The 23,205-nt window shown below is 39.3% G+C and overlaps 1 protein-coding gene across 10 annotated transcripts in view; it reads left to right on the top strand.

The window, feature by feature from the left end:
- The window catches only part of GRIP1 (glutamate receptor interacting protein 1), a 211,495-nt gene that overhangs the window by 151,933 nt on the left and 36,357 nt on the right, over window positions 1-23,205 (top strand). For 6 of the 10 annotated variants that reach the window (XM_039704002.1, XM_039704000.1, XM_039703998.1 and 3 more), the window contains 4 exons: window positions 10,713-10,860; window positions 12,453-12,622; window positions 17,795-17,950; window positions 22,801-22,987. In XM_039704002.1, the coding sequence (XP_039559936.1) occupies window positions 10,713-10,860; window positions 12,453-12,622; window positions 17,795-17,950; window positions 22,801-22,987 (661 nt within the window). Of the gene's footprint in view, window positions 1-10,712; window positions 10,861-12,452; window positions 12,623-16,920; window positions 17,077-17,794; window positions 17,951-22,800; window positions 22,988-23,205 lie in introns of all 10 variants that reach the window. The other 4 variants (XM_039704007.1, XM_039704008.1, XM_039703999.1 and 1 more) reach the window with 4 other exon arrangements.

Below are 23,205 nucleotides of genomic sequence, written 5' to 3'. Positions count from 1 at the left end.
TTGGGAGCAGAAATATGGAGAATTAGTTTTGCTGGAAATGTATGCTGCAGAGAACAGGGGATATAGAAGCTTTCTTTTACTTTAAATGTGTGAGTACTCCCAGTAGTACTCTTCCTATATTCTTTGGAACAAGTACTGGGAACGGAAAGACTGGAAATATATAAGCAATTCTAGGTTATTTTTGCAATGAGGGTTGAAAGAGTTGATGTTTAGGACCACAGTTTCTGTGTTGGATTTAAGGGCAATTTACCTAAACTACTTTTTCTGTTTCTTTGAAATGTTTTTGCTGAACTGCTGCTGAGGCAGTACCAAAGCAGAAAGGGAGGACAGTTAATAAACTTGTATACTGACTCATTTTTTTCTGACTCAAACATACCAAAGTTTGCAACCCCTAAGAGCAGAAAAACTCTCTTGTCCTCAGTGCAAAAACCTCCAGGTCAGATCTCAAGCTCAGCTTTCTGCATGGTAGCCTTTTATAATGTTGCTGTGCCAACGCATCAATTATTTTAAATTTCATCTGTACTAGAGCACAAGCAGAACCAAAGTTTCAGGTGAAAACGTGGTGCCAATAGTACATATTTGAAGGATTAGAAATTTATATTATCTGTTACAAACAGCAATGTGCAGTTTAATTTTTCTTTTCTTCTGGTTCATAGTTACCTGATAGGCTTTGCAGAGGACTTTTAGACTAGTCTGAAACTACTGCCTGTTCAACCAAACCAACTCAGTTGATGTCAGTGTTAGCAGAAGCGCACCCAAAGTCAGCTTTTCAAGGCAGAGACTGCAATTATCTTGTGTGCAGAGGTCACTAACACATGTAAATAACAAGTTACCATGAATGTATAAGTTGGTATGTTTCAGTACAGAGGACCCCTGAGCAAGGTCCAGTCTTGCTCACGTACACCAAGCAGCTCAGCCATGTGGGAATGGGGCTGTACTTGGGTCAGTCATCCTGTTGACAAGCAGGAGTAACTGTCACAGCCTCAGTATCTTGCTTATGTGACTCTGCTGCTTCCAGGGCTTCAGCTCCCACCGCCGTGGCAGAGAGACAGGGGCAGCTGAGGCATCTCACTAACACAGCATTGACTTATCCAGGTGTCCAGAGTGATCCACAGCATACCTTTGCTCTGAAGTTTTTGGCATTATCTGAGATGTCCTGTCTGGTGGACACTTGGATGGATGGGCACTGTCAGCTCATTGCAAAGTTTGGGTGCATGGGTGTTCACAATGTTTGTTCCTATGCTTGTTCTGCAAGTGGCAGCAGTGTGGGCTTTGTGCTCTGTGGGCTTTTGAAGAGAATCCAATCCCATTCTAATTATTAGTGTTCCTGTTAGATGGAACTTGGGGACATTGTGTCAAATAGACATAATTAATGGGTACTGAAGCTCTTTATATTATCTATAGTGTGTACTTATGGATATGCTTTCAAGGTTGGCTGACGTAAAATTCAGCACACCAGCTGTATCTTAGATTGCAGGCTGAGCTGCAGATTGTGTTGCCCTTATTTGTTCTGTTTGTTGTCATTAATCAGACACAGAATCATGCAAGAGATGGAGAGTTTTGAAGATACCAAAGTTCTTGTGCATTTTATTTTCTGTCCTACTTGGAGGAGAAAAGAAGTATGGGAAGTTCTTTTGGACATAGGTATCTGTCTGTCAGGCCCTGAGAAGTTTTGGATATTTCATAACTGAAAATGTGCAAGGCCAGGTTGGATTGGGCTTTTCAGCAACTTGGTCTAGTGGAGAGTGACCCTGCTTTATGAAGGGGATTGAGAATAAATGGTTTTTAAGGTCCCTCCCAACTCAAACCATTCTGTGATTCAATCGTACTTTGAGTTCATCCGTGCTTTGTGCCACAGAAAAATTATTGTTTTGTATTGCAGGGCCTCAGCAGAGGACATGTTATTTGCACTGTTTTTGGGGTTTGTCTCATTTTGGAAGAATTCCATTGCTGCTGACTTCTACAAACATTTCACAATCAATCTAATGCTATATAGTGTTTCAGGGCAGTTTTCAGGAGCCATCCCTCAATGGAAAGGTGCCATTTGAGGCTCAGGTTGCCAAACTAACCATAAAGGTGTACTTGTAAGCTCCCAAGTTCTGAAACCATGTGCTGCCATCAGGGATAGAGATTTTGAGTTCCTAATAGTTCTTTGAGTGCCAAGGTAACAAAGGCAAGAAAGGTAACAAAGGCAGAAAGTTGCAGTACCTGGGCTTATTTGCAATAATAGACTATCCTCAAAGAGGCAGATCCCAGATTTTCTGTACAGGCATCATCTACCAAGTTGCTTTTGTGTAGTAAATTGTGCAGTAGACAGATTGCGTTTTAGATTAAAAAGGCGCATGAAAAGAAAAAGAGAGATAAATTAAGAGATTGGGATTTTATACAGCTTTTGAGCAGGGAAGAGGCCTAGTAAAAGGGAGAAGTGTCAGCTTGAAACAATCAGTAGGAGGAAGCAGCATCCTGAAAATTCGGGAAAGTATTTTGAGCTGATGGTGTTTAGTCAGGTTTTTATGGTCTGGACATGAGAGAAAGTCTGAGAAAGTCCCAAACTGATTCTGAATATATCCACATCCACACTCTGGGAGCAGTTTGAAGGCAGAGATGGTTCTTCAACTAGTTAGTGATATTTCTTAGCTGAGAAGGATGGTAGGTCTTAGGTTGCAAGGTATGAAATCAGGTAAAGGCAACTCCTAAGCTTTTGATTTGAAGAACTTAGCTAAATTAGAAGCATATAAATGAGCTGCAGGAATTAGGCAACAAGAGGAAAATGGAAAGACTGTGCCAGTCAGTTGACAAGAATATTAAATTGCTTGTGGATAGAGGGGATAATAGATGGCACATTTGTTTGGAGAATAATGTCTCAGTTTTCCCTTCTGAGGTTGAGAGGTCTCTCTGATTTTGCTATCACTCATTCTGCTGGCATCCTCTTGGAATTATTCCTATTTATCATTTTTGAAATGTGATTATTCTAAAGGTGAGAGAGTATAAAATGCCATTGGTGGCTTTTTTCCTTAGCAGCAATTCATGGGTTTTTTTCCCCTGTGAACTCTGTGATCTTTCTCTCAGTAGACTAGCAGTTCCAGTGCTGTCCTTTTACTTGCAATAATGGAAAATATACTGTTTTATTTATCTATTTTTGGTACTGTTTTTGCATCTCTAGTTCTAAAATTAGAGCAGCTGTTGCCCATTCTACAGCCTGCCTGAAACACACAATACCCCAAAATCAAGGGAATGCAAGGAACGCATATATTGTATGATCAATTGTAAGTCCAGCCTTGGAGACTGACACTTTGAACAAGAACAATATTTAATTTTTAAATACTGGCTCTGTTATTAAAAACTGCTATCCTTTCTCTGCAAATACTACTTGTAATACATTGTCATCTTACTCTATTTTATATACTCATGGAATAGTTTGGGTTGGAAGAGACCTTAAATATCATCTAGTTCCAACTCCTCTGCCATGGGCAGGGATGCCACCCTAGATCATGTTGCCTAGGGCCCGCCCAATCAAACCTGACCTTGAATGCTCCCAGGAATGGGGCATTCACAGCTTGTCTAGACAACCTGTGCTTTACTACCTTCTGGTAAAGAGTTTCCTCCTAACAGTTAAACTAAATCTCCCCTCTTTCAGTTTAAAACTGTTCTGCTTTGTCCTGTAAGAGGTAAGAGGTCACTCTCCATCTTTTTTATAAGCTTCCTTCAAGTACTGAAAAGCACCAATGAGGTCTTCCCAGAGCCTTCTCCTCCCCAGCTCTCTCAGCCCATCCTCACAGGAAAGGTGGTCCAGCAATCTGAGGAGCTTCATGGCCCTCCACTGGACCTACTCCAGCAGTTTCACAGTTTTCTTAGCTTTCCAGAAATCCTTTTAGAGCTTGCTAGCTGTCATTGATTTTATTTTGCCCATAAGATCTGAGATGAGTAAAAGGTTACTCTGCTAAATGAAGCATGAACAAAGCCAGGGTGCAAACATTATGCAATATTAGTAGAACAGGATACCAAAGCCAGTACCGTGAATCATGCTCTGTGAGTGGTTCATTTATGACCTTTAGTCACAAATGTATGAGGAATCAAATATTATTACTCTGAATGAATGATAATGGTGCTACCCAGCTGCGGGGCATCTTGAATGTTGTTCCTGTGCCCTTCAAACACTGCAGAAGTCTTATTCCTGCCTCTCTTCCTCGCTGCTACATTCCCTCTTGAAACCATTGACCCGTGATCCCAATCTCAATTTCTTGATTAGATCATCTTTAAAAATACGTAATTATAGCCTTTCTTTGCAAAATAGAGATCAGATTATCTTTGCAGTACAAGGAAAGGGTATTACATAAATAAGCGACCTCCCGTGCCCCCACCTCCACCCAAAAAAATCAGTATTTAAATAACCATCATTCAGCTCTCTGTAAGAGACTTGGCTAGTCATCCAATTGCTGTAAAAAAATGAGTAAAGGAAAATGGCCCTACAAAAGAAATTTTAAATGGTAGCAAAGTGGCCTAAGTGCTTTACAATGTAGATGAAGAACAGGGGTGAAAGTGGGGTTTTGTCAGCTCTTTTTATCTGTGACTTGCTGAAACCTAGAAAAATGAAAGAAGAGAGGTGTAAGTGAATTAAAGCAGAAAGGAAGGAGAAAAGTAGAGAAAAGCTTCCCTACTTGCAGCAGATCTCTCTCTTGCACACCCATTTCTAGTTGTGGCTCTTGTTTTGCAAGAGATCATGGAAAAGAGAGAGAGATAAGTTGACTGCCTATCTCTGTGGCAATCTCAGAAAAAAACATGAGAAAGGACATAGAGGAGACACAGCACAATAGAGGACTATGAACCTCAGCCAGCTAGGAATGCAATCTTGCACTAGACTGTGAGGAGTTGGGATAACTTTAAGTGTATCAGTCTTATGGAGAAAATGTTTTAATGGACACCAAAAAATGGGGGGTTTGGGCTGGTATTCACATAAAAGAAATAGTCCTTAAGAATACATAAACCACACAGAGAATGACAAGATTCACTAAGTGTAGTTTAAGGTACTGTCTGACAATAATGAATAGTCTGTGGGTGAATGAAGAAAAGTGGATGTGAATGCTCAGAGTCCCTGAGTGCTTTTACATTGCTCTACTGTCAGCTGAGCAGTACTGTAAAGGACCTTGTGAAATTGTCTGTATGGAGAGTTCTTTGGGTTGGTTGGTTATCTGGTCTCAAGTCTGAACAGTTAGCTGTGGATTTCAAGTGCTGTGTAAGATTTATATCAGCTTTGATTTTTGCATTTCAGCAATCTAGCTTCCCTAAGCAGTGGCAAATACTCAAAACTCATGGTGATAAGTCTGTGGTATTTTGGTCCATTTCTGTTCCAAAAAGCAGAAAGCTTTTAACATTTCAGCTCTTGTTTCTTAACACAGAAAACAGGGGAGCTAATCCGTAGCACACTGATTCTGAATGGACTCACAAAACCACATCTGCTGTGCTTTCCTCACCATTGATTTTTCTGTCAACCATAGAATGATTTAGGTTGGAAAGGACCTTAAAGATCATCCAGTTCCACCCCCTGTGCCATGGGCACCTTCCATTAGACAAGGCTGCTCAGAGCTCCATCCAACATGGTCTTGAACACTGCCAAGGATGCCACATCCACAATTTCTCTGGGCAACCTGCTGAATAGATACATATGTACAAAAGAGCTTCTCCTGCTTATATTTTTTTCAGGTAAGACAAGAGAAAAAAACAGGCACTTGGATTTCTTCAAAACATTCTGCAGCTTCTCTGGGCAACCAACCTTGTATGTTATTCTCACCTGAGACTGAGATACCAAATAAAGGTGCAGATTTGTTGCTTATTCTGTGCTTTACACATCAGTTTCATCACTGCTGCTTTTAAGTACCTTCTGCTTGTGTGCTTAGTGCTGACAGTTGCTTGTTGGGATGTCTCAATCTTTCTGTAGTAAGAACTGACTGTAGTGGAGTGTTTTGTAACAGACCCTTTCTGGAACTCATGCTGTTTTGTGTACACAAATGCACACACACACTTACATCTGCATTCTATGGGTTTTGATAAAGAAAGCAAGTTCAAGGAAAGGCTTGTGCATTTCTGCATTTAAGGGTTCGTGAGTGTCCATCTATGAGAGTTTACTCAACAGGTTCTTTGGGGAGCAGTCAGTGTTGTCCCTTATACATCAGAGCTGCCACATATATGATTGCTGAGCAGGTTCTGGAAAAAGATCATTGATTTTTGTGAATTGAAAAAAGAACAGAGAGAGCAGAGGAAAGCAAGAATGTAGTCTAAGGCATTTGGGAGTGTTGGGGATTGAAACTGATTTCGTCAATCAAGACTTTCTGTAAGTGTTCCAACTTTTTGCTTTTAAAAACAAGAGTGTCAAAGATTTCAGGGTTTTTCCCAGTTCTTAACAATCTTCCTTAACTTCACTAAGATGTGCTTCTGTAATCCACTACTCTGAACATGAGGCATGCAGGCACCAGGTATAAAAGTTAGGGTTACAGAAAAGGAGAAAGAATATAAAGTTTCAGGTGTACTGACAAGAACTGAATGGAGAAAAGGGAACTCCTACCTGAGAGAGAGATTGCTTTACTTGGAATCATAGAAGCTTTATGGTTGGAAAAGACTTCTAAAATCAGCAAGTCCAGCTGTCCAACCATACTTGCTATCTGTAGGCTGCAAAGATTATGTGTGAAGGAAACAAAAAAAGGTGTGAGGAGTAGAAGGAGCACACTTCTTTGATAAAGAAAAACTATTTCTGTAAAATACCGTCTTCTGTTTTTAACATAAGTAAAACACATTTAGATCTGTGAAGGCAGTGCTACAAAAGTGTTAAAACTTTGCATTGCAAGAACTACAAGGTTTGAGGACCTATGCATTTTTTCTGGTCTGAACCAGCACCTTGCCAGATTTTTTGACTACTGTCAGTCAGAGGATCACAACAGAGAAGGCTACAGGGACCTGCTGTATACACTTCTAAGGTGAAAACCTGGTTAGTCTGTGAACACCTAATAGGGAAGAAGCTTGGAAAATTAGCGTGAGATAATAAGATATCCACTTGTTTGTCACATCATTGCTATAAAGTACAGCAGCATCCAGGAGAGGTCGATAGCAGTCTTCTGAAGCTGTGTGTTTCAATTGGTCCAGCTGGCTCTGTAAAGATAAAATCTATTTTGACATCCTTCCTCTGTGTCAAGCTCTTTTAAGCTGCTCAAAAAAATGATTTGTACCTTGTTTTGCCATGACTTTGAAAAAATAAAAGAGCACCCCAAACCTTGCAGTTAGAGAAGTGAGAAGCTGCAGGGCACAGGTAGAAGCAGCAGAGCTCAGTGTTCCTACAGGAACAAGCTCAGTAGCTGTACTTCCCAGTTTTAAGTATAGGAAAGCTTTGGAAAGGAAAAAAAAAAGACATCATAGACTAAAAAAGTTTGGTTTCCTGTGGATTTAGTGTCATTATTGATCACAAGCTATGGCTGAAGCTTTTCCCTGTCTAGGGCATTTAAAGGTACTGTTTCACATGTAGATCCTCTGCTGCCTCATACAAGTAGCTCGCTTTTTGGTTTCCCTGCTGTGAGAATCCTAGTGTTTTTTGTCCTCCACCACCCACCAGTTGTTGACCTGGATTTCAGATACCATGAGGATCAGTAAGGATTAACAGATATATACATTTTTGAGGACATAACGAAACACATGTAATGTGATGTCTTTATCAGGTTAAAAATACATTTTTCAATTTTCAAAATGATTCATGATTATCTTTTGAGACAAAGGAGGTTGGTAACACGGCTCATTTTATTAAAAATTTTTTCTAAATACAATACTACATAGCATTTTTACTGTACTAAATATAGTATATTTACATATCATGAAATTATATCCAGTATAAAACCCCTTGTTTCCAGTGATTTAAGCTGTCAAATAAAAAAGGTGTGCTGCTATCTAGCTGAAGAAATGTATTAGCATGCAGAAAGCAATGGTCCTTCCTCTGGGAGGTTTTAATCAGGCCTCTTGTAGTGATTGAGATGCAATACTCTAAAATGAGAAAAATTATTAACAAAATCAAAAATCTAGAGTGCCTTTCACACAAATATTCATCAGTGTATCTTATGTAATTACATGGTCAATAAATCAACATAGTGTGTAAGTGCTTCAGTCATGGTGTAAATATCTTAATGACTGAAACATCTTCACACATGAATAATTTATACCTATATGATTCATTTTTCATATCCACGTTTTACTTCAACATGAAAAACTAATTCTTCTCTGTCAGAGAATGTGTGCTTGATTATTGCCTTCTTTCTCTTGCTTGTGCTTCTTTTCCACTGTTAGACACACTCCATTTCTTCTCTTCTGGTTCCTCTAATGTAGTTATCTTATTTATTCATCCTGCCTTGGTTTGTGTTCCCAGAGCATTTCAACAGGCACCTGGGAAATAACACTCAAGCATAAGCTGCTTGTGCTTATGCAGTTTCCCAAGTAACTGGAAAAAGGACCAGCATCTTGATAGATTTACACATTCTCAACAGATATTTGCATTCAGTTTCCTCTCCTCAAGGCAGCCATTGCAGAAGGAACTGGTGCAAATTGGGCTTTGCCGTTTTCTGGGTCAATATGAGTTAAAACTTTTGTCAAGGTACTGATGACAAACATTGTTTGAATCTTCTTCCCATATATTTGTAAATGTGAAACTTGTGTGTAGCGCCAGCAACCACTGGAATTTTCAAGATGAAAATAACTCTTTCTCAGTGCGGGAATGGGAATAGGGAATACTTAAATTCTGCTCTGCTGCACATGCTTATTTGGCTGTTTGCAAGGCACTGCATGCATCCTCCCTTACTTAGATCTTTAACCAAGTAATCTAAGACAGGGATTTCATTGTGATATACTCCTTCTTTAGTTAGTAAGAGGAAGACAGGTAAATTAGTAACTTTAGTTAGTAACATAAAGACTGCTGAGGGCAGTTCATCCAGCTTTAAAGCTACTTAGCGCTTGAAGCTCCAGACAGAAATGCTACTGGGTGGACTCTATTCTTTTAGAATTTAAAGATTAGTTCAGGTTTGCGGACCAACTTATTTTGTAGTGCCTGTGAGGGTTGAGCCTTTAAAAATTCAACCCTAGTTGTGTACAGAAATTGATCACTCAGATTTAATGACCACTTTCAAAATTGCTGAACCTTGCCTACAAACTGTCAAATTTTGAACTTAAAAAAAAAAGAAAGAAAACCAGCAGGAATCTAAAAATTATTTCAAGTTGTGGGGAGGAAAGGAGTTCTATAATAATTAACTGACACTTTCCTGGTATTGTATGTTATTCCATCCAACCTTTTTTCACTTCATTTCTAGTTTACCTACATTACACTCTAATGAGGAAGAGCACTTTCACTGAGTGTTCATTACTCTCTCATTCAATTTCTTGTATTATTATATAGATTGTTAGTTTTGTATGCTAATACAGTTTTACTGTCTCTTCTGTGGCAGTATTACATTTTTTGACTAATTTTTTAGATTTAAGACTGAGTGGAGTATCTTACATCTGTGTTCTCCCCCATACTTGGAAGCTCAACTGCAGTTCCTACACAGCTTCTATCTTAGAGTCTTCTGAGACACATCACAATTGAGTGTTGACTTTGTATCCTCACAGCTGGTTCCAGTATGTTGTGAATACCAATCTCTCCTGCTTGCTGACAGGACATTTGGTAACTTTGATCCACCATAAGTCTTCATTTATTCAGTTTTTTCTTATTCTGATTGTAAGCACCTCCAAAGGCTTCTGATAGCACTTTGGTTGTCTCAAGTCTTTTAATATCCTTAAAGGACATCTTTTACTGTATCTTACTGCACTGATTTATTGATCAATGGGTATTGGTTAGTAGGAGTTCTCAGCCAGAGAACGTACTTCACCCTGGTCCCTGCCTGCTTTGCTTTGGCATTTAGGAAGAAGCCTGCTGTGTTTTTGCTCTGCTATGTCTAGCACTTGTTCTCTGGGGTAGTTTCTCACTGCAGTCATCAATCATGACTGTTGCTCCAACTTATTTTCCTGTTTTCTGTATTCAGGGTTGATCATTTGCTCTCTATGTCCTGTTGTAAGGCAGTATTTTATCCTATGATGTGGTGTTAAAAGAATCTTCTGAACCTCCTCACATGTATTTTGCTTTAACTTCTACTACTTCTAGGTGTCACACCTCCTGCACTTTCACCATTTTATCCTTTCTTTTGTGAAGGATTTCTTGTAGACCCTTTATCTTCTTCATTTGGTTATTATAGCTGCTATCTACAGACCTTCATTATCTTTTGTGAAGATTCATTTAGCTTCCTTCTCTAACCTATTCACTTATTCATTTTTCTCAGATAATTTTTGACTTTTTACATTAATTCTGTTTTTTCAGCATGTCTGTTTAAATTTTGCGTAATGTTTATCTTCAGTTATTCAAGAGATTGATTCACTAACACATTCTGTTTCTCTCATCTGGTCCATCTCTGATTCTGACACACTCTGAAACTTTCGGACATCCCAGATTCACAAACTTCCTCTTGCTTTTTTCGTTTTAAACATCAAGAGCTGATTATTGACTCCTTAAATGACTATTCCAGTATTTCTTGAAGGGGAATGTTATCTGGTTAGAGAAATAGAATAGCCATGGAGATTTTTTGTGGGGAAAACATGAAAATGGCATAAATACCACATCGGTATAACACTGATCTTTTGTTGTCTAATTTTAACAGATTCAGTAGCAACAGCTTCTGGGCCACTGCTAGTTGAAGTTGCCAAAACTCCTGGTGCTGCTCTTGGGGTTGCACTAACTACCTCGATGTGCTGCAACAAACAGGTCATTGTCATAGACAAAATCAAATCTGCAAGTATTGCAGACAGGTGAGTGTGACAGAGAACTGACACTGCAGGTCCATGCATCCATTTTACTTCTTTTTCTGTTTGGTCTGGTTTTAAAGGAACCCTTCCCTTTTTTGAGAAAATCAACTGAACCAGATCCTCCAAGGTTGCATATCTTAAAATTAGCACTTTGTCAGATGGCTGTTCCAGACTGCCAAGTCTAAGACTTCCATCTCCTTTAGCTCATCCGTGTAGTGTTCAGTGACATAGCCAGCCCCCATGTAATACGTGACTGGCTGCTTGCACTATGCAGCACAGGAGTCTGGCTATTAAATGTAACACTGTGGCAGAGATCAGTATTTAAAAAAGAGAAACATAACCCACTGGGATTCTTGAAGTAAGCCCACCATATGGAACTGCTGTCAAGGGAAGTAAATTTTGAGGCTTTGCAACCTTGGAGTGTTCTTTTAGGATATATCACTCATTCTTGTGGCACAGTGAAATGGAACTCCTTATGTCTGGATTCTTTTACTGATATTTTAGAATACAAGTGAGGTATAAGAAAGACTGGCTTCTGTATTTCTAAATTGTTTTGCTCTAATATTTCCACTTCATATAAACCTTCAAATAAAACCATTTAAACCATTAAAATTATAGCTAGATATTTTTCCCCAGTGGTCTGATCCTTTGCAACAGATTTGTGGGATCTTTTCTGGGGTGTGTGTGTGTGTGTATGTGTGTGTTTATACATATACAATATATTTCTATATTCATATCTCTACTTGAATTTTTTTTAAATATTACGTTTCAGCAGCAAATTCCTCCTGCATGTCCCCAGTCACCCTACCTTGTAACTCCTCTTTAGCAACGGTGCTTTTGGTAGCACCCACTTGTAGCAGTGAGTCTACAGCTCCTCTGTGGGCTTTTCCCTACAGTAGAAACTTTGAGAGTGACGGCCATTGATCCAGGGGTGTTCTCCAGTTCAATGGTGCAGGATGCTTTAATTTTCTCCCTCTGTTTTTTCCCATTTCACAGGGGGTAACCAATTAAAGGAGCTGTCCACTTGACTGGTACGTCGGGATGCTGACTGCTGTGTTTGCATTTCTCAACTCATCCAGTAGCCAGTCTCTTGAGTGCAGCAAAATTTAGCAGATAGCCCCCTCCCCACCCCACTCCTAGAGTTCACCATGCTAGCCCTGGTTTCATTATTTGTTTGACTACTGCATAATTTCATCATCATTTACAGCTTTTGTACTAATAAATGTTTGAATTATAACTCAAAAAATGATGAACTGGGTGCTTGTGTGAGGGATATGTGACAAAGTTATTTGAGTCTCCTTAAGCTCTTCTCATTTTATCCTGCTGCCATTCACATATATTTTAGAGTCAGCTACCCCATTGCAGTTTGCAGTTCTGTGAGTGATGTCTTGGCATATACTGTATTAACGGAATTGTTTTTAAGGTTTGTATTAATAGAGTTAAAGTCTGACCAGTGACAGTGCCTACAAAACACAAATGTCTCTCGAAAAAAAAGAACATGTTCATAGTTGTCATGACCAGTTTGAAGGCAGAAAAACTCACTGTACAAGCAAATAGCCTTCCTGATCATACCGAGTTTTTCCCCTTTTATATAGATGTGGTGCATTACATGTAGGAGACCATATTCTGTCCATTGATGGCACCAGCATGGAGTACTGTACACTGGCGGAAGCAACGCAGTTTTTGGCTAATGCAGCTGATAATGTCAAACTGGAGATCCTTCCCCACCACCAGACTCGGCTAGCACTGAAAGGCCCAGAGCACGGTAAGAGGATCTGTAGCACCAAATACCTCTTTCTCTTTCCTTCTTGTGCTTTGCCTGCCCAAGCTGAATGGTCAAAGCTATCACCGCAGTTGTGTCTGTAGATGTTGTTTCAGCTCCCCATGTTATGCTTCTGCAGTTTCTGAGCAGATCTGTGTGTTCTTGGTCTTAATGAACCTTCTGAGATTGCTATGGCCAGAGAGGGAAACATTTTGCTAAGAAATACCTCTACAAACTTGCAAATGTACATAAAGACACCTGTTGACTCTACTGTTGCAATTGTTGGGGGTGCTACGAGATACTTCAGTAAATTAATCTCTACATTGATTCTTAAATTTAGAGTGGGGAAGTAGTACCACAGCCAACTTATTTTCAGCATATTGATTTGACAGTTATGGCCAATTAATAATGCCTGTTGTCCCCTAAAATATGTAAACCCCTCCTGTATTTTCTCATGTTAATGGCATTATTATTTATTGCCATCATCTTTTAAAGTGCTTCTGAGATTGCTTCACAGGTTCACTGTCAATTTGGAAACATTTCCTAGATTGCAGACCTTTTCACTGTGATACTTATTTCATACCAACATGCTTGAATAGAGTGGCTTTCCATTCTCAAATCAAATGTTTGTAAATGTCTTAGTATTTGAAGATGGAGGCTGCCTGTCTTGTTTTCTAACTAATTGTGAGAAAGTGGCTAATTCAAAGTAATCCTTAAATTCAGTCTAAAATAACACATGTTGATAGACATCAAAACAGTAGCAAGGGTTATCAGATACACAGACAATAGGTACATGTGTTGCAGCATGAACCAGTGGTATAATTTTTCTGAGCCTGTGGTACTGTGCTTCTGCCTACTTTAGACCAAGGCCTAAAGGTCTGAGGTCTCGAAAATGTCAATGATGGTACATGTTCTGGGACAGCCATGCAACATCCAGATTGTCTCTTGATAAGTGGTGTTCTAGGCAGTTTCTCAGAGTGGGGAATACTGAACTAGTGACAGAGGAGACATTAGTTTCTCCTAGACCAGGGTGAACAAAATGTAACCTTTGGAATTACATGTTCTTCCTGTACTCAGCTCTTTCCCTTTTCCACTTAAGCTGCTTAGAGCCACAAGGAGCAGAGTGATACTGCACAAGCAGAATGAGTTGGAGCCCAAATTTGCAATGTACTTCCATTTCTTTCAGTTATGACAGTACATTGCAAACAAATCTTTCTTTTTTTTGAAGCAAAGATGTCATGCAATTAATTTCTGATGGTTAAAGAATTTTGAAGACTGTTTTTTTTGGGAAGACAAATGCTGGGGCCAATGATTTGTGTAGATGATTGTATTACTTGAAGCAGTTGGTTTGTTAACCAACATTTATAACAGACTGATGCTGTTAATATTCTAGCAACCAGTGTAGATGCTTAGAAAAAGCAATGCTCTAGCTGTGCCAGAGTTAAGAACAGTCTGTTACAAAATCATATCAAGGTGGTCAGCAGAAGGTGATATATAAGAGCATCTTTTGGGGGAAAGTATCCCTAAAGTAATGAAGTTGCTTTCTTCAGTAAGGCAGAATAACTATGATGTTTACAGACTGTTCCAGCCCCTCACCAGGTGGTGCTACCACAATATCATGACCAATTCAAGATATAACAAGCTTTATGGAAGCAAGATTCCTCTTAGAAACAACCTTTTATCAGGTTGGTATGACCTAGAGGCTGCAGAGAGTGAAAATCTCCCTTGCTATGTCTGGAATAAGCTGAGTCATTAGGGCTGTATCTGCTGAGCTCAGTTATTGGTCTTGTGGGAATATGTTAGGAATTTAAAACAGGCAGGAAAGTCAGTATATAAAATAAACTGAAATTTTAGCCCTAAAATAAAGTGAAGAGCTCTATAAAATATAGGATTCTTTTTCATGTTTTCTTTCCTTTATACTGTGCTGCTGACATTCATTTCTCTTGCTGCCCCATTAGTTTTATGTTTACTATACACAGCCCTGTACTGGAAAAGCTGAAATTACCACTAAATTACTCTGGTTACACACAAAAGGGTTTTCTTTTACAGAACTTTTGTTGAATTGGGACTATCCTTCTACAAGCTGAGCAAACTGAATTTGTGTACTTTCCCACTTTGTAGGACATTTTTATCTCTACTCTCAGCATGAAAATAAAACATTAAGAAGAAATCTCAAGGACTTCCAGATAATTTCCTGCTGGAAGCAGTCTTTTTAATTAAACAAGGCTCACAGCAGCTTGAAAATAATGAAAATCCACCTGGCCGCATTGTTCTTATCAGATTTTAATTTTTTCACTGTAGTTAAAGTTAAGAAATCTTGCTGTCTGTGCATATAATTGAAGAGACTGTTTCATCTGAGAAGACATGCTAAGTCTCTAAGACACATAAGGCCATATCAGGCTGCTTCTGTTGTTTCTGAGACTTTTCTGGCTAATATGAGATTTTCCAAAGTCCCTGAGGGTGGTGGTGCCAGTGGGTGAGAAACCCCAGGGGCGCAGACCCAGCCTGGTGCTGACATTGAACCCTCCCTTACTTTTAATATCCGATATTGGGGCAAAAAAATAATTCTTCTGATTCAAGTCCATACCAGGGCACAGTGTTCTCATGGAGGGATGCAACTGCAGGGCAATCTGACTGAAGACACAGGGTCTTCACAGCTCTAGGGCTGCAGGGACATGGTGAGCCCCTGTGCTCCCCTTTCCCTGTCCCTTCCCTGGTGTGCACTCCAGAGATCCACCCTGTCGAGGTAGGCATCGCTGTTGAGTCAGGAGTAGTACAGTCGGGCAATTAGCACATCAGGGCTCGTGTAACACGAAGTAAAACCAAAGGACAGCTTTCCTTCTGGCAGGGCACAGGGCTTGCTGTGGTGGCTGCCCTTTTCCCCCCTAATTTTGTCTCATGGAGTAAGATATGAACACAAAGTGTAGGTCCAACCTAAATGCTCAAGGTTTTGGGCTCCTGTTAAAGGCCAGCACGGGGACAGACAAGTCTGCAGCCATTGTAGGTGTAGCAGGTAGCAGAGGGACACAGGTAGTAGAGCTCACAGGACAAAGACAACAAACTCTGTTTTGTAGAAACAGATTTAGAAACAGCTTAGATTAGATATTAGGAAAAAAATTTTCAAATTTTTCACTGCGAGGGTGGTGAGGCACTGGGACAGGTTACCCAGAGAAGCCATGGCTGCCTCATCCCTGGAAGTGTTGAAGGCCAGGTTGGAAGGGGCCCTGAGCCACCTGGTCTAGTGAAAGGTGTCCCTTCCCATGGTAGCAGAGTTCAAACAAGATGGTCTTTAAGGTCCCTCCAAACTCAAACCATTCCATGATTCTGTAGCATGGGTGAATCCCTTGGTGTTTTAAGACAAAAAATTCAGTGAATATTTCCCAGTTTGAACTGTACCTTTATGGTTCAGCAAGGATACAGACATACTGAATTTAATGATGAATATACTGAATTTAATCAAGGAGACTTCAATCCCTTTCCTTTAAGATTTTACAATTGAAATGCTTCCTTTTCTCTTAGTAAATACCAGTCTTCACTTTCAGCACATAGAACCCGCAGTTAAATAATGAAATACAGTTTCAAATTTCATCCAGTGAAGGATCATTTTAAAGTTTTGAAGATCAAGTTAAAAAAATCCCACAAAAACCATAAAACAAATACACAAAATTGCAAATCCAGCTAATCAATAAGACCTCTTTTCTTTATTAACCAGGTTTCAGGATAGAGTTTTCCTGCTGCTGGCATTGGGAAGTCATTTACTGCACAGAATAGCAGAATGCCAGCAATAGATTGCAGCAAAATTAAAATGTCAATACAGTAAATTGAAATGGCAGGGAAGCATCTCCATTCGAGGCAGTGCCATGTAAAGTATCTGGTTGGTCTTTTTAAAATAGATTAATGCAAGCAGAGAGTTATTAACCTTCCGTTAGTGGTCATATGTAGTATCTTAGTATTTTCTGAGAAAGTTTGCAATCCTAGCACTTAAGCCAGAAGGAGATTAGAAATTGATTCAGTAATCATAATTTTTTAAACAAATACAAAAACACAAACTCAGTCAGAAACAATTTTTTTCTGAGAAAAAATATTATTACTGCTCCTCAGGATAGAACCCTCTGATAAGAAGACAAGACCAGGTTATTTATTACTTTATTTTATTTAATTTCATTTTATTTTCAATTTGTTTTCATTCTTTTGCTTCTGGTTTGTAGTTCTTTTTGGTTTTGTTTGTGCAATTCAGTTACTTTTACCTCTTCTCTGGTCCTTTTCTTTTCTGATTTTCCATCATCCCTTCATGCGGGCAGTGAAGGTTGAAAGAAGCAACAGGCAACTTACTTGGGATTCGTGTGCCAACAGCCACAGCAGCCTCCTCACCTACCACCATTATAACACCTACCACCCTGACCATTGCAGGATGCCAGCCCTGAAATTCCAGAAAGCGCCTCCTCAAAAAAGCCTTCGTAATGTTCCACACCTTTTCTTGCTGACGTACTCACTTCTCCTCTTCTTTCTCCCTCTTCCTCCTGCTCCCTCCCTTCTTCTTTCACTCATACTTTTCCCATTTCAGGCTCTAAAACCTTTTCAGTTTTATGGATGCTACACTTTTTCATAGCCATGCCAAGGTTATTTCTGACATTTTACACCTTTTCTTCTCTGTAACAAAGCAGCCTTTGTAGACAGGAAAAGGCTTGAAAATTCTGAATGAATCAGCTCTTCTTCTATGCATGAGTAGACCACTGGATTGGAAAAGTATATATAAAGCATGATTTTTGAATGCAAAGCATTGCTTACAAATCTTTGTCAGAAATTACCTACTACAAAAAGGCATTTCTAAAATCAGTGTATCTAGATATATTGATTTGCATTAGTTTGGGGATATGTGTTGAAAAATTTAATTTCACATGGTTTTCTTAAAGTAAGTTGTACACTATGAATATATCTTTTGAGTCTACGTTATCATTGTTAGCTTCCAGCAAGTGTTATGAAATGCTGGCTTTACTTTTTCCTAGGGTCACCTGTGTGGTTTAATGTCTTTGTTTATTGGAAATGCACAAAGCATTCCTGTGCATCATACACAGCCTATATATAAAATGTTTGATTCATTGATGAGTTACAGGCGTGTGCTGCGCTCTTCTGTGAAGACTGAGTGCTGTATGCCAAGTGTTTGATTTCTTACAGCAGCTCTGGTGTCTTCATCCTTCTCTCCTACCTCCATGAGTGCATACAGCCTGAGTTCCCTGAACATGGGGACCTTACCTCGCAGCCTCTACTCCACCAGCCCACGTGGGACAATGATGAGGCGGAGGATGAAAAAGAAGGACTTCAAAAGCTCCTGTAGGTGGTAACTGCATTTGCTCAAAAATGTGCAGTGAATGAATGGGTGGAGGAGGGGGAAGATGCAGAAAAAAAGTTGCACAGTACCTTAATTAATATACATATATTCTAGACAGGAGAGAGAGTTTCTGGTAGATGTAGGGAAACATAAGAGTAAAAATACTTGTCCAATGCTAAAATGAGATGAGGAGATGCTATGCAGCATAGCTATCTCATCTGAAATTTATAAAGGAATGTTTTCTTCAGGCAGTGCTGGAAGAGTTTGTTAAACCATTACTGAAGTGATTTTAAAATTCCTTTTTTAACTCTTCCAGTGTCCATAGGGAATTGAATTCATAGCTGAATATTCAAAAACAAATTGCTGGTAAGCTCAACCAGCTGTCGCATTAGTGAAGGCAGAGCTCGCCACGGCACCTCCTAGGTAGTTCTAATGTTTACATCTACACCATGACCTGTACAGTTATTTTGGTGAGGGAGAGCAACAAGTTACAGTGAAGAATAAATAGCCTAATTTGACCACTCTCTGGAACTCAAAGTATGGATTGCCTATGAGTCAGTCATTTCCCAAGCCAGAACAGATCTATTCAGGCTGTTCCATTTTGCATATTACTGAACATTCACTGGGCTGGAAAGAGTGTGGCTGTGTCAGTGCATTTTTTTCCCAGGCCCCATGCAAGTGCCATCTCTCTTTTGGCTTGTCTGTCTTTGTGCAATCCACAGCAGCTCAGTTCCTCCAGAGCAGGAAGGTGAGAACTGCTCTGTACATCATTTCCTCTAGATAACAATGCTCAGAAGTCCACTCTGAAAGAACTGAGCTGCTGCACATTACAGCACTTGCTGCTGTGTTTTAAGGATTCCCCATGGTCATAGTAAAACCAGAGCAAACGAGCAGCTTCTAAAGCTAGTCACTACAGAACTGTGAGAATACATTAGAGAGGAACTGAGGTTTTGCTTTCTTGCAGTTTTCATTGCTTGCTTGTTCTTATTTCTTCTGTAAAGCACATATTTTTGCATAACATTTGCCTGTAAGTGCATTTTTTGTTTTTAATCTGATCAGCCATTTTTAACAGCTCATCTGTTAGCTTCTAATGCATTCTTTTGGGTCATGGGGGGATACTGTGTCTGTCATGCTATGGTATCAGTAGAGGTCCAGCTCTTACATGTTCTCCTCTGCACGTGAGAAACAGTAGTAGTGTTACACTAGCAGTAATTTATTTGAATTATAAAATCAATGCAAAAAATTGTTCATAAATTATGCTAAATTTTAGCTGTTCAACAAAGGATGAAATCATCAAAGCTAATCCTGTTATGGATCTTGGACACAGCTGTAACTTGCATTGTTAAATTTTTCAGATATTTTTCCTTCAAGGAAGCCTTGTCTGTGTTATCTTGCAAAGACTCAAAACAAGGCCAGTGATGTGGCATTTAAGTGGAACAGTCACTGCAGCCCACCTAAAAGATTTTTCAAGTCAGAAGGCCCTGGGGATGCAAAGCTGCTATGAGTAAACAAATCTCTAGATAGGAGAAGTTAGGACAGGGCTTAGTTGTGCCTCGTTTATTACCCATTCACATTGTGAGGTCTTGATATAGAGCATTACAAAATACCTGAACCTGGCCCCATCACTGAGTGATCAGTGCCTCATTACAACCTGTGAGTACATCAACAACCCTGAACTGGAACTGGTTCAGAGGAATTGGCTGGCCAGCCAGGCTTGTTTGCTCTTTTTGTGAGTTTGCTTATTAGCCCATGCAGAGTTCCTTACTCTGTTAGTAGACTTATACCCATACTTGTGACAGCAGTAACAGCCAACTTAAGAGACCCACACTGCTCTGAATGTCCTGCAGTAGACCAGGATAGAGAATGTCCAGTCCTATACTTTCCATATCCATCAACAAGGCTTGAAAACCTCTCCCTTTATGGGAGACTCATGAGAACCAGTAGATTGACTGCTGTGCTTTTCATGGAAAAAGAGTAGCACAGTCTTAATTTTAGTGGGATTTTTTTTTTCTTTAATCTAATTGGATCATTTGAGAGTTTTATTAAGGTAAATTTTAATAAATATTTTAGAATGTTACTTGGGAATAAAAATATGTAGGTTGTTATAAAGTTTACATTGCTAATTATTTAGGAATAATTGCACAACAAAATGTGATCATGGCATAATTCATGAAGATGAAGTGTGATGGCATGAAGGGTTACAAGACTTTTATGGTCATGATTGAATAATCATTGCATTAGTTATACAGATCTTTCTAAATATGTGACTGTAAAAAGTGAGGACATGCCCTGCTGCGACAAGCTTTTTTTATGCCCCTTGTTTTCAGGTTTTGTTCTTCCTCTGGTTTTGTTTGTTTGGTTTCATTTGTTTGTTTAAGGTGTGGGATTCTTTGTGGAAAGGCTTAGATTATTATTTTGTTAAAGTTTAAATCCTGAAGTATTTTGTAACAGATCCCTATTAGTGGTTGGAAGGGAGACATAATTTATACCAACTTAATTTACTAGGGTTGCATATCTGATAGAAATTGGAGAGGGTTTTGTGAACATTTTTCAATTTTTTGTGGGTCAGAGTGGGAGACTGGAGGTATAGTAATCCATAGATGCACCTTGAAGCACATCTGGTTCTGCTTCTTGTATAACTGCAGGCATAAAAGTAACAAGTACATAATCTTCAAATTCACAATCATGATTTACATATCTGCAAAGCATATAGCAAACTGGCCCCCAGGAATGTTGCTGAGAGTTAGATGAGAACTATACAAGTATGCTGCAATGTACCCCTAGCAATAGCAGCCAGTGTTCACTGGAAATACCAACACATCCATGTCCCCTTTTTAAATCAACAGCGCTGCTTCCTGGCCTGTAAAAATTCTAATCCATCAGAGAGCCAAAAAGTGTCAGTGTTTCTTGCTACAGTTACTGCTGAGTTACAAACCCCAACATGCTCATGGATTTGGGTACCTGTGACATTTTACATTTTGGGTACCTGTGGCATTTAGAGTCTTAGGAGATAGCTATTGTTACACGATTAGGAAAGGATAGTTTTCATCTCTGAGGGGTTTTTTTTGTTACTGTTTCTCTTTCCCTTTCTTTCTGAGTGGAAGTTCCTAATTGTCATACTTGAGTGTTGGCATCATCAAAATGTTTGTCAGAGTGAGTTTTAAATCCCACAGATAGTGACTTCATTTCCCAATGTGAATTAAAACTTTTTCATTCACATTGGGAAAACATTTTAAACAACAAAAGTTGAAAGAAATTTTGAGATATTTAGGTTCCCGGTAGGACATTATAGAAAGAGTAAGGTTACAGAGTCAACTAGATACCTGCTGCATGTAGGGAACAGAGATTAAGTTAACAAGTAATTGTTATATGACCTTTAAGAAAGTGAAAATTGAACTTTCCTTTGCCCTAAATAAAGATGTTTCTAGAAGGTGTCTTAGGTATTATATTATTTTAGCCTTTGCAGCAATGAGGGCTGGAGAAACCTATTTCTCACATGCAGTAAATGCTAAAGCTGATGGAAGTTTCTAAAAACAGATTGTTAGTATTTACATTTGTGTGTAAGCATATCTTATTGAGTGCAGATAAAAGAAAGAGTAAGAAGGAAGCTATTGAGTATCTGAAATAATGCACAATTCTTAGAAAGAAAACTTAAAACAAGATATGAGGAAGAATTCACAGTTATTTGGAAGAGACAGTTTTAGAGTGGGAAGGAGCTTTGCTGGCAGAAAACAGAAACTTGTGAGGTTTTTGGCAAGTGAAAATTTTGCAAAGAACTGTCATTGCCAACTGTGCCACATCAATCAGATTGATACTAACTGATGTAGAGCAAAAGTCTAATGCTTGCAGCCCCATAGTGTGGGAAAATATTTACATATATACTTAATATATACTTATATGTATACTCTGACATCTTTTTACAGTTGTGCTAATATTATCTATAATGTCAACTTTTTTTTCTGCATCTAAGAGAAAAAAATGCACAGGTAAACTATCCCTCAAATAAACTATGACATTTTACCCAATTCTTAGCAGACATGTGTATGACATGAAAGGCAATAGTGGGGGAATTCAAACCATAACGCAATAGACATTTAGACAGAGGTCAGGGAGGCAAAGGTGCAGTCTCCTCCTCTCACAGGTAATTGTATTGAATCACAGGGTTGTTTTTGTCTTGATCTGTACTGCAGAAGGTGTCAGTAAAGCAGGGGAACAGGAGTAGCTGCCCAAGTTTCTCATAGAAGGATCCCCCAGTGGCTTTGAGAGATCCAACAGAACTTTTTTTCTCGCAATGCCTTGAGATACACTGGTTGCCAAAACGGGGTGGTTTGTTCAACTTCCTTGCATTACTCAGTTAGCCTGACAAATTGCTGACTTATAGCAAACATGTACAAGAAGGCATCCTTACTACTTGCAAGCAAGCCTGATCCATGTGCTTTGTTGCTAACAACAATAAATGGCTGTGAAATGTTCAAAAGAGGAGTCTGCCTGAATATCAGCTGGGCTTGTGCCTCCAATTCCCTTAGTTCCTGTTGAAGTTCTGCTTATCCATGCTTCCAACCTAATGCAAACAGAATTCAAGGATGTCCTGAGATTTTTGGAGTGGGAATATCAAACACATTTATTTTACTCAGAACAAGAAGCATCTTTTTGCATTCCAGCATACAACCAGATGTTTTCTATTATCTTATATGCCATAACTGTTTGTAAATAATTTATAAACTCTAGCCTAAATTGGCTTTTAAACAGACATTTCATTGACTAGATGTATTGTAAAGAACAATTTTCTAAAAAGTAATGGAACTTCTGCTGTGTATGAATGTCTTTCCTCCTGGTCTGCTCTGTTTTATAGTGTCTTTAGCCTCTAGCACTGTTGGTTTGGCTGGGCAGGTCGTCCACACAGAAACCACAGAAGTAGTGCTGACAGCTGACCCCATAGTGGGGTTTGGGATACAGCTCCAGGGCAGCGTGTTTGCTACCGAGACCTTGTCCTCTCCTCCCCTCATTTCCTACATTGAGGCTGACAGTCCTGCAGAAAGGTGAGCCTCTTTAATTGACTGCTGAATACATTCGGTGAGGGTTCCTCGGGTGCTTTGGGCTTCTTGCTTTCTTTCAGTTTGTGACAAATTGCAGGGCCTTGCTCAGTGGAGTGGGGCAAGTAATACACTTTCTGTTCTGACAATGGTGTTTCGTGCACTTGATCAGCTATAAAAGAATGACAAGCACCAGTGTTCTGACCATACAGAGTTCTCCAGAA

Source organism: Passer montanus, unplaced genomic scaffold (genome assembly GCF_014805655.1).
Source record: "Passer montanus isolate IOZ18808 unplaced genomic scaffold, ASM1480565v1 scaffold17, whole genome shotgun sequence".
Taxonomy (NCBI): Eukaryota; Metazoa; Chordata; class Aves; order Passeriformes; family Passeridae; genus Passer; species Passer montanus.
The sequence above is the reverse complement of the archived record's forward strand: the minus strand, read 5'-3'. Positions and strand labels throughout refer to the sequence as shown.